The 12069-nt window shown below is 43.7% G+C and overlaps 2 protein-coding genes across 2 annotated transcripts in view; one reads left to right on the top strand and one right to left on the bottom strand.

Annotated features, from left to right (window-relative positions):
* The window catches only part of GFM1 (G elongation factor mitochondrial 1), a 38982-nt gene that overhangs the window by 18702 nt on the left and 8211 nt on the right, over positions 1–12069 (top strand). Inside the window, exons 11-13 of the mRNA XM_035132545.3 lie at positions 621–677; positions 1123–1260; positions 1741–1823. Coding sequence (XP_034988436.3) covers positions 621–677; positions 1123–1260; positions 1741–1823 — 278 coding nt within the window. The remainder of the gene's footprint in view (positions 1–620; positions 678–1122; positions 1261–1740; positions 1824–12069) is intronic.
* On the bottom strand, positions 109–10919 carry LOC118093447 (latexin). The gene is made up of 6 exons (XM_035132547.3): positions 10417–10919; positions 8704–8766; positions 6699–6876; positions 5360–5496; positions 4546–4608; positions 109–2354 (listed from the first exon to the last, which is right to left on the bottom strand). The coding sequence occupies exons 1-6, from the start codon at positions 10813–10815 to the stop codon at positions 2256–2258; spliced, it is 939 nt and encodes a 312-aa protein (XP_034988438.2). The 5' UTR covers positions 10816–10919; the 3' UTR covers positions 109–2255.

The raw sequence follows: 12069 nt of genomic DNA on the forward strand, positions 1-12069 counted from the left end.
AGTTCCTCCTCTGAATTGAACTGTGTGTTCTCTTTATATTTCAATTCAGATAACAATTCAGATGTTATTCCTTAATCTAAATGTCCTCTGTACTAAAGAAACCTCTAATTTTTTTTTAAAAAAGGTTTTATTTTGAGTCTGCTTTTACAGCTATTACAATTTTAAAAATAAAATACAAGTATAATCAGTTTATGCTGATGTCAGTTCTGCATTCTGTTGAAATGGACGAGCATGATCAGAAATGTATCATCCAGCCCTTCTATGAAGAGTACAAAACAATTCAAATGTAGCAATATCAGTTTAATAAGATGAACGCTATGCCCGCTCATGCTTCCTTCTCTCCTCCCTTCTCTTAAATGCCATTATGATTTTTTATTTATTTGTCCATCCAAACAGGGAAACTGTCGTTTTAATTTCTGACTACAAACCAGGATCTGATACCGCATTAGGAAACATTTGTTTTAACAAACCCCGTAAATTTCGAGTCCTAGCAAGCAAGAGGAAGGCTGCCTGTGGGTTTGAGCGTTAAAAGTAAAAATAATTATCTGGAAGGATAATTTTCAAGTGTTTTTATGTTAACAAATGGTTCTTTGGTTTCTCTGTTCTGTTCCTTTTCATAGGAATCTATTCATGTCCCTGATCCTGTCATTTCAGTGGCAATGAAACCATCCAACAAGGTAGGCAATCTAAGGTCCAAACAAGGGTAAATAGTAAAAAAATTCTTTAATTTGGAAGGAATGTTGTGATCTGATTTTTCTTGGAGGAAAACTGTACGGTTCCTGTTGCATTTGGTTCTTGTGTTCAGGAGAAGCTGAGCCACCTTTTGGTGTGGTAGTTCCCCTGCTGCAGAGTTCCAGTAGGCTTGATGCCCTGGCAATTATGTGTGATCAATCCTAGTTGTGTATTTACTTGTGTCAATGCAGCACTGAGTGGAGCAGTCTCAAGTTTTGTGATGCTCTGAAGCCAACACGTTCCATTGATACCCTACAGTTTATGGAAACCACCTAGCTCTATTTTTTATGGTATTTTGTCCTGTAACCCCAGCACTTTTGACTACCTTGTTATACTCAATGATGCGAAAGACATTAATTTACCCTTGTTTATTTCCCCGTCCCTCTCTAGAATGACTTGGATAAGTTTTCAAAAGGCATTAACCGCTTCACAAAGGAAGACCCCACTTTCAGAGTTCATTTTGACAGCGAGAGCAAAGAGACCATTGTTTCAGGAATGGGAGAATTGCACCTGGAAATCTATGCACAGGTGATTGTTGCAAGATTGCACTGGTAAAGTGTGCTACCGAGTCTCACTTGGCAAAAGTATTTATTTAATTCAGCGTTTATAGTTTAGATGTGCTCCCCAGCTTCATATCTGGCTATGTATAAATTATACAGTGTCGGTTGTAATCCTTCATTTGGGTCTGTGTTAGCAATTTTTTGTGGTTCTCGCTCATGAAGTATATATAGAAGGTCAAAAAATCTTTCATATGTACAGGATGTGGACCAAAAAATTTCTCAAAAAAACCCCAATCTGCTCTGGGTGGGTGGACTTCTATCTGGTCCAGATATAAGAAGCTCTAGTTAACTAGAGACAGACTACAGCTGGAAAATGTTGGATCGACATTTTCCCAATGATTGTAGGTAGCATTTGGGAATAATTAGGTGAGATCATGCTAAGCGCTACCCATTTGGCAACACATTTTATTAATCAGTATAATTATTTTTTTGTGCTGTTTCTACCTAGAGAATGGAAAGAGAATATGGTTGTCCTTGTGAGACCGGGAAGCCTAAAGTAGCGTTCAGAGAGAGCATTATGACAACTGTACCGTAAGTGTTTGCTCTGGCCTGCAAGAGCCACCACACCGAGGCCAGAAAATAATTTGCATTGGTCCTTATACATGTAGGGGTTTCTGAACCTCTGTAAGCCTGTTTTGTAGCCCTCCCTCTAGCTGTATGAAGTTGTTATAAAGACATTTGAGCAACCTCAGTGGTACCTTGGTTCTCGAACTTAATCCGTTCCGGGAGTCTATTCGACTCCCGAAACCATTTGAAAATCAAGGTGCGGCTTCCGATTGGCTGCAGGAGCTTCCTGCACTCAATCGAAAGCCAAGGAAGCTGCATCGGACATTCGGCTTCTGAAAAACGTTCACAAACCAGAAAACTTACTTCTGGGTTTGCGACGTTCGGGAGCCGATTTGTTTGACCACTAAGCCTTTCGGGAACCAAGGTACCAATGTAGTAGGGTTGAAGTTGTGGCCACTAATCCTGTGCCGCACGTTTTGGCTGACGGCTATTCCGTGTGACTTTAACTCCATGCTGCGGGTTCCATAAAACTTGCATGTGCCAAGGAATAATCTCCTGTGGATTTAAAAAAGAAGAAGCCCAAACGTTAGAGCAGCCAGGGTATTAGAAAAACCAAGGAACAACGTTGTTATCTCTGCATATCTGGAAAATCACGTTCTTTTCCTATCTAGTAACTTCTGGCCAGGTCACATTTCGTTCCTCCTCCTCTTTCCAACTCAGAAATTCTTAACAAAGTGCAGTGACTCTCATAGAGCAAGGCAATCAAGAATGTGGATGGCAGGAAAGGGAGAGAATTGTTTCACTGAAATATTGCCAGGTAGTTCCTGTGCACCATACTGTTTCACGCAGTGTTGTTTCAAGGTTGACTTTTCAAACCTGTAATATAGGCATGCTCTCTGCCTAATTCATGCACATAGGGAACCATGCAACCCAGAAGTAGATTGGCTAAGGATGGAGTGCTTCTGCTCCAATGTGAAATGCAATGTGTTCAATAGACAGCAGCCTCACTAGGTCACCATCTACAAATTTTGTTCTCGTGATACTTGGGAATAAGGTTTATATCCTCCTGTGGACTTCCTTTGTACTTCTGGCTTGGTGTTGCATTCTTATATAGCCGTTCTGGTTCCTGCACCTTATTCTAAATGATAGAAGCCGGGGTGGGTGGGTGGGTGGGTGGGTGGGGAATACACAAGATCTGCAATACAAGGCATAAGAGATGCCACTAGATGAAAACTGATTCATTGCACTGTGATTTGTGTGCAGATATGTACTACAATTGCAATATGGAGGATCAACAATCTGATGCCAGATTGGCTAAGATTTGCCTTCCTGTGTAGCATGCACTTTTGCATAGTTGGGGGATCTAAAGTGATTTGCTGAATAGGGGATCTAAAGTGATTTGCTGAATAGGCATTTTGTTCACTCCTGTTCTCTGCTTATGGCACAGTTGGGGTTAATCTGGGAGGGGTCACTGTTTGAATCCAGAGCCTTCATCTGACAGAAGGAGCCTTCTAATGACAGAACCTCTAGGTGGAATTTTCCCTTGTTATATTGAACAATCTCCCCTCTTCTCCCCACTGTGTGCTGTTTTGAGGGTTCTGACTGCCTAGAGCTGATTTTTCTTGGAGTGCTCAGCTAGTAAAGTTAGGAAAATGCAGCTAGAGAGACAGGGTGCTTCAAGTTAGGATATAGTCAGCCCGTGTGTGTGTTTGTGTCCTCCACACTTTAAATAAATAAATGCATATCGTAATCTAGGTAAGTAGGGTTGGTTAATTGGCCAGGGTGGAGGAGGACACAGCCTAGCCTTATCCTCTGCCTTCAGTGGAAGGCTGGCTTGTAGAAGTCGGGAAGTGAAGCTTTCATGGTTGGAGCAAACTGATGCTAATTGCTGCAGGTCAGATTGCTCGTGAATAAAAGCCTGTAGCTGTGGGTCAAAAGTTGGCAACCTTAACAGGCAATGCAAACTCTGCACCATGCATTCTGTGGCACATAGAGTTTATGCACATTTGCAAAAGTTGTCTCATTTGGTGGAATCCTGCACTTTTGCGAAGTCTGCTTATAGAATTGTAGAGAGGGAAGGGACCCCCAAGGGTCATCTAGTCCAAAAAACCCTGCAAATTCTTTTGCCCAATGGATCTGTTCCCTACCTTTGGGAATCTTCCTTCTGAGAGTGCAGCAGGCACTGACAGCACCCTTCCAATCTTATATTTGTGGCCAGAAGTAGCTTGAGCTTGTGTGTGTGTGTGTGTGTGTTTTAAATGAAAACAGATTCTGAGAAAGGTGGATTCTGTTGCTCCGTATCACATCCTGTGCTTGTCCTGCCCTCCGCCTGAATCATGGCATACACACAGGCATGTTTCTCAGTCCTGGTTATGAAGCAGTGCTGAGACCTGTGCCTAACCATGAAGGTTGGCAGTGCCTTGCTTTTCAGGCTGTCTTTATCCCATGCATGCTCTTGCTGTACTCTGCAGGCTGCACAGGAGGCTCTTAGTAAAGCCTAGGGCCAGCCAACGTGGTGGCCTCCCAGGTAATATGGAAGCTGGGAGTCCCATATTAAATGCAGGGCCCTCCTAGCTATCCTGGTAGAAGCCTGTGAACAGCTCTGGGGCCCTTGAGTGCTCCTTCCTGTCCTACCAGCCTGATACTGTGGTGATCACTGTTCCAGGATGGCTTTTTGCAGGAAAGGTCGTCTTCTCTCCCCCTCCCCCGCCCCTTTCTTTATTTGCTTTTCAATTCTGTTACTTACCTGGGAGACAATATCATGGATCAGAACCACATAGGAAAATTCCAGGTAATCATCACTCCTTTTCTGCAACCAACAAAAGAGGGGGGAAACCATACCCTGACTTTAGTAAGTATGGCTGCCACCCATGCACAGCTAACCACTTTCAAATGTTGTTTAATGAGCGTGGAAACACTGAAGAACTTGAACTAACAGGGGAGAACTAGGTTTCCTTCCTTGTTTCCCTTTAACATCCAGAAGGCAAAGACCCATCGTTTAAAACTCTGCCATTCCTTAATTCGGAAAAGGGGTTTCATTTTTATAAGAAGGAATGCTCTCGTTTCCATAAACAACTTAACGGGTTTAGAACTGACTCATTGTTTGTTTGTTTTTTGTTCTTAGTATTAAATCACTATGGAGACACTGTGCTTCTGGATTCTTGTGACCTGAAATCCTTTAGGGCTTGGTCAGGAGAACTGAACAGACGAGTTTCCCTTTAAAGAGGAAGTAAAATGCACTGTTCCCTTATATACAGTCATGGGGAAAAGAATTTTACATATCAGGATATAATAACAGCAGGCCTTAAAATTAGGTAAATACAACCTCAGAGGAACAACCACCCTTGACATATTATATTACACCATGTCATGATTTATTTAACAAAAATTAAGCCAAAATGGAGAAGCAGGGTATAAATATTATTATTAAGAATATGTCAGGCTTTCTTAGGCAAGTATACACTGAAAATCCCATGTTAATCTCCAGTTTGTAACTCCCTTCAAAAAAACTCCACTGTGAACTCTTCTTCCCATAGGACAACTTTAATCCATGCACTTACCACTTGCTTGACACTTTGCACTTTTGCCATTTTGTACCAAGTGTCTTCTGTTGAATTCTGCCATATTACGTAACCACAGGCAACCCAGGCTAAGTGCCGAACAGGCTTCATTTCTTCAGAGACATTTCCGAAATTGTCTGGCAACAGAAACAAATAGCTTGAATTGAACTGGGAAAGTATAAAGATGTGGAGGTATTATTATTATTATTATTATTATTATTATTATTATTATTAAAGTAATTCCTAGACATGAATTGCATTCTGTGCCAACCCCACCCCCACCCCCAAAAAAGTTCCTTAAATGTGCCTCTACTTTGCACAGTCTGAATACTCCACCTTTTATCCAGAACTTGGATTTTTGTTTGGCAACCAGTGGCAGGAAAAAGAGCAGAGCTAAGTTTGGGAATAACAGGACTGCGTGAGTTGGCCCATGCTGACTAGGAACCATGGACAAGGGACTCCTAGCCGCAGAAGGCATGCATTCATTTGCTGGAAAGATGTGGTACCACAAACCTGTTTCCGTATTTGTGACTATAGAGATACTACACCTGCTTTATTGAAAATGAAAGCGGTGGCTCTCCACATTCTGCACCAGAGATCTGTTGCACGCACTAAATCTACTATAACACGGCTCCGTGTAGTTTGCTATTTGTTGCAGACCCCTTCCAGTCTCTGGCAGATCAGCTGGCTTGATCATCTCAAGTCACCCATTTACATGGCAATGAGCTGTATTTTTGAGAACTTAATTTGTAATCTGATACAGTATTAGCTGAATCCCGCGAGTGGTCGTTCCACTTTTACATTGTTTTAAGATCTAGTTGCAGTTGCTTTAAAGCAGGGACAGCCAACATAGGAACTTCAGCTGGTCTACCAAGACTTTCTGTCTTGGCCCTTTGCTGCTTTCATCCTAAGTGGGACTGGAGTAAAGAACTGGTCCTTGAGCCCCGTATTCTTTGCCTGTACCTTAACTAAAGAAAACCTGTGGAACATTTATTCAAGCATCCACTCCCTCCTAATAGCATGAGTGGCAACCAAAATGGAGCCACTGAGAAACGAAGAACACAACAGCATGCTCAGGGAACAAAAAAAACCATTTTCAAAAGGGAGCAAAAAATCACAGTGGCCTAATGTCTGAGCATAGTCCATACGTTATGTTGAAAGGGAGTAGAGGAAACGGCTGGCTGGAATCCAAAACAGAAGCATGCCTGTTAGGAGGGAGGAGATGCTGCAACATTTTGTTGCAGGCAACATTGACCAATTATTTCAAAACCTAAAGTTCAACATTGACACCTCATTCATAAAGGTAATTTCAAGTTGAATATTTTTTATTTTTTTTAACCTGGAAGATTTTGTGCCTCTAATAGGTCTGGTAGGTTCTTGAGTCTGTTGTAAAACTTGTTGTCTGCTTCCTCTGTATTCGTCCCAAACTCCCCTTCCACTGTATAATGCACTTCGGGTGCAACATGTGGGTCGCCGTGATGATACAGGATTTCAGCGGTGCAGTTCACAGGACTGCCCTGTTGGAGAAATAATCAGACAAGTTTAAAAACTTCATTGGAAGCAGCTTGCATATTCTAATGATAAACACATTTTGCTTCGCCCTTGCTTACCAATATCACCTAACAAAAATAGCCGTCATTACTATTAGAATACCCATGTCCTTCTCTTACCTAAATCCTTGCTCAGAATAATTGTATATTGCTCTCTATTCAAGAGAAGTGTTATGTGTATTATCTCTCTTCCCCTTTTCTTCAGTTGCTCTGCTATTGAACATTGCATCTCCTCCTGTTGTGGAATCATTCTGTAATGCAGGGGTAGGGAACTTCAGGTCTAGATCTTTCTGTTTTGCCATCAGAACGCTCCTCGGGCAACACCTCTCATCTTGTTTAACCACCACCACCCAAAAAATGTGTTTTTGCCTGGCTCAAATGTGTCTTTGAACTCTGATAATGCCTCCTGGTTGTCTGAACAGAGAGGGGTGTATGTTAGTTTGTGTTGAAACTTGCATAATGTATAGGGGTAAAGTTTGCATTCATTTCTCCACCCACTTTTGCATGTGGCCCTCAGAAGGTTGCCCAGCAGGGAATGCGGCCCTCGGGGCAAAAAATGTTCCCCACCCCTGCTGCGATGGGTGATTTGAGCTGCAGTGTGCTGCCTGCTCCTTGGTGATGTGAACTGTTATGCAAAAACAGCAGGAGTATTTGTTTAGATATCCTATCAGAAGGTAACAGATCCATTAGCAAGATGTGGTTTTGTGTCAATGCAACCCCATTATTTCAAGGGGCATATATGAAATGGGAGGGGGGTTCAAGGTCAGGTACCCCAAAAAAATTAGGGGTTAAAATAGACTGTTTGAAATATTACATTCTAGAAGCAACGAATGCTTTTGCTACAAATAAGTGGCTTTGCATGCAGTTCCTTATTGTAATAATAATAATAATAATAATAAAGTATTATTATTATTTTTTAATTATTATTATTAGTACCCCGCCCATCTGGCTGGGTTTCCCCAGCCACTCTGGGCGCTTCCATCAAAAAATAGAAAAATACATTAAAATGTCACACATTAAAAACTTCCCTGAATGTGGTCGTGGGGCTCCCATGTTGGCAGGGTGGTCTTTAAGGTCCCTTCCAAGTCTGCACATCACTTGATTTCTTACCCCTTTGAAGACTGATGTGACACATGAGGTTATCATAGTTCTGTTTCCCTGTTTCTCATATTTTAAGACATACCCATAAAATAAGCCATAGCAGGATTTTTAAGCATTCAAGGAATATAAGCCATACCCCGAAAATAAGACATAGTGATAGGCACAGCAGCAATGCCGGCCGCAGCAGGAGGAGGAGGAAAAAAATAAGACATCCCTTGAAAATAAGCCATAGTGTGTTTTTTTGAGGAAAAAATAAATATAAGACATGTCTTATAATATGAGAAACACGGTTGTAAAGACTGATTCATACGTGTAGAGTGATGAATATGAATCTATAAACCAGCAATATAGTCTCTCAGATTTTCATTCTGAGGTGATAACCCAAAGTTCTGCCAGGAACCTGTCCCACTTTTTCTTGCGTGTTGCATGGAGGTTTTAGGCTCCTGGCAGCATCTTGATAAATGAATTTAGGGTCAGGGTGTCCAGAGGGCTATTGAAACCAGCCTAAGAAGGTGTGCTGTCGACTTGTCCTAGAACCAGCCCTCAGCTTTTTGAAGTGGTTTCCGGGTGGTTTATGGCCGGAGAAATCTCATTCAGGAACCATACAGGCAGTGATGCAGTCTACTCTTTACCCTCTTGAGGTTTGCCGTAAATGAATCCCAACTAACTAACAAACAAAAAAGCAGGACTTACTTTCTGAAGTTCTTCTTGCATTGCAAACTTCAGGCGATATTTGTGCCCAACACCTGGAATTTCCTGAAGTACAAAGAGAGTATGTTGTTTATCTTACTTCGACTTCTAAGGACTTGCCAGAGACCCTAACAATATGAGGGTATTCTTTATCTATTCAGTATCCGTATTAAAAAACAACACCCAGTTAACTTGTTGCGGAAGGTATTTTTTGAAAGGCCAAGCATGTTTAAATCCCATTGATCTCAGTAGGTAAGCTTAACACTCCCTTGTTGAAATCAAAACAAAATTTAAAAAATCCTTCCAGTAGCACCTTAGAGACCAACTAAGTTTGTCATAGGTTTGTCATAACTACCTACCTGCACAAATAAGAGCATTAACCTTTCCAAAACAGGCACACACCTGCAGAACCCCACCCCAAATCATAGCTGGTAGAAAATGCCCCCAAAGCATCTTTTGGACGCTTAACTGCAATACAAGAATCCTCAACGCGTCCTAAGCATGTTAAGTATAACGATGCTTTTTATCCACCTTTCATCTCAGCAAATGTTCTAAATAATGGGGTACTTGGAGGCAACTGGACACTGCTTTTAAACACTGGGCACTAGCTAAAGTTAAGCATTTTTTTTTACACCTCGCTGCTTTCAACAAGTTACAGGTAGGTAGCCATGTTGGTCTGACGCAGTCAAAACAAAATAAAAAAATCCTTCCAGTAGCACCTTAGACACCAACTAAGTTTGTCATACGAAGAGTTTGTCATACGAAAGCTCATACCTATGACAAACTTAGTTGGTCTCTAAGGTGCTACTGGAAGTATTTATTTTTTATTTGGCTCTCATTTGTGGACAGCAAACAGTTGCCAGGATCAACCAGGCTTTCTATTTGTTTTTAGTGCAACTGGTTCTGCAGCTTATTCCTATAATGCAGCAGTGATGGATTCCCCCTTCCCCCCACCCCCTCCGCCCATGGGAGAGACTGGCACTAGAGGCAAGCCTGGAACAAGATGGGTTAAGGCAACGAGTTTACTCCGCCTTAAATAGACGAGATAACTCTGTGGACTTCGTTTTTACCGATCGGTGGGGCAGGTGGTTTGCCGCTCCAGGACCACGTGGCACCACACAGGCGCACAAAGGGAGGAGAAAGCTATAGCAACAACTGTTGTCGTTGCCGATCATGGCGATCGCTTGGGGCCCAGCTCCTGGTCTCTTTGTGCGCCTTGTTAAAAAGAAAGTTTCGCTTCTCGCGGGCCAGATGAGGGCCAGGATGAGCCCCGCTCGCCTGGATCAAAACGTAGTTAGAGACGGGGAAGAGGGTGTTGTTGCGCGCGCTTGCTCCCTCTGCAGCGATTGGTGTCTTCAGCCTCGAACCCCTTTAGGAATGAAGCTTTGTAGAGAAGTTGCTCAGAGGAGGAGAAAGCAGCGGAGACTCTCCAAGCGCCTTTTTTTTTCTTTTAGCCGTCCAGATGCTTTGCAGATGGACGTGGAAGCAGCTCCCGCCCCGTTTAACGGGGCTTTCTTCCAACTTAAATCTGGGGAGCGCGACTAGCACCCTGCAGCCTTTTGCAGCAGCAAAACTAAGGAAGAGCCCTGCGGGAGCATTTAGGGTGCCATAAGGCTTGCTGGGTGTGTGGGATTTTTTTTTTGTTTCCCAGGGAAGCGTACGCGAAGGAAAGCAGCGCCTCTGCACCCGCGCCTTCCCATCCCCGGCCCTGCTTACCTCCCGGCTGGCTTGGCGCACTTCTCGCACGCCGAAGATCTTGCTGGGGCTGCCGTGCTGGTAGTTGATGTAGTTCTCGACCACGCCGGCGGCTCGCGTGGCCGGGTAGTGCGACGGGGGGATCTCCATGGGGCCGGCTCCGGGGCGCACGGAGGCTTGCTCGGAGAGGCCTCGGCGGCGCTCGCTCCTCCCTGGCGGAGCGGGAATGGGGGCCAAACGGCGGGGCTGGGCTTGGGCGGTGGCAGCAGCAGCCGCCGCGCACAATGGGGTTTCTTGCGCCGCCGCCGGCGGGAGAAAACCCGGAAGCGGCGGCGGCAGGAGAAGGAGAAGGAAGAGGGCGAGCCGAGCGGGGGCTGCTGGGGTGCAGAGGCGCAACATCTGCCCGCCCGGGCTCCACATCTGGGCCGGGGATGGATCTTGCGCGGCGAAGCTAGAAGGAAGAGAGTCGAGATGGGGGCACTTGGAAATGAACCATTAGGTCAAAATTCCAAAGATCCGTGTATATATATATATATATTGGGCCGCTCAGGACAAACAGGACGATCCGTGCATGTTTACTTGGGAGTTCATGGGATTCCCGGGACCGCAGCCAAGGTATTTTGGCCCAGTTAGAGAATGACGTCCGAATAAAACCCCGCTGAAATCAAGAGGAATCGTTCGTAATTGCGCAGCTTCAAAAACACGATGCTTCCCAGGGAGCAAGTACGTGTGTTTAGGACTGGGATAAAGGTGATTTCGGCAAAAGGTTGCAACCTGCTTCTTCCAATGCCGTTTGGCGCATCACCATCACTTTTTGTGCCTCTAGTCTAGATGGCTTCCCATCTGGAATATGAACTCGGCAGCCGAAGTGTTCTGAAATAAGGAATATCCATAGAGCAGTTGTGGGGCGGGAGGCTTAAAAAGCAAACAAACTAGGTTTATTAATCTTTGTAAAAATACAAAAGGAACACCCTGCTTCAGCCCTGTAAAGAGTTAATGGCAAAGGAAGCTGGAGAACCAATATAAATAAAATAATGATATTAAGTAACCTACTGTAATACTGGACAGTTTATTTCTCTATTCCTACCATGGAAGGCTTTGCAAAACTAAATAAATACATCACACACCATTGTAGTTTGAAAGAACATGAACTTTGGGGTGTGTTTCTTTGTTTTTTCTTTTTGGGGGGCGAGGGAGGACATTGCTGCCAAATTGCTACAGTGATAAAGTCCTGGACTTCTGCAGTGTTTCCTAAAGGACCATTGTTACCACTGGAAGTAGAAACGGTTGTGGTGTCAAAAATCACCAGCAAATGCAGTCTGCACACAAAGGAACTAGTCTAGTACTTTCTGTGTTCGTTTTTTATATATACAGTGGTACCTTGGGTTACAAACGATTCGGCTTACAAACTCCACTAACCCAGAAGTAGTTGATCCGGGTTGGGAACTTTGTCCCAGGATGAGAACGGAAATCATGCGCTGGCGGCGCAGTGGCAAAAGCGGGAGGCCCCATTAGCCTCAGGTTAAGAACGGTTTCAGGTTAAGAACAGACCTCTGGAATGAGTTAAGTTTGCAACCTGAGGTACCGCTGTATATAGGTCAGGCCACCCCACCCCATAGAGTTCTTTGAGCAGCTCAGAAAATCATAAAATTTGCAACAATACAATAAAAAAAA

The sequence above is a fragment of the Zootoca vivipara genome, chromosome 5 (genome assembly GCF_965207765.1).
Source record: "Zootoca vivipara chromosome 5, rZooViv2.hap1.1, whole genome shotgun sequence".
Classification (NCBI taxonomy): domain Eukaryota; kingdom Metazoa; phylum Chordata; class Lepidosauria; order Squamata; family Lacertidae; genus Zootoca; species Zootoca vivipara.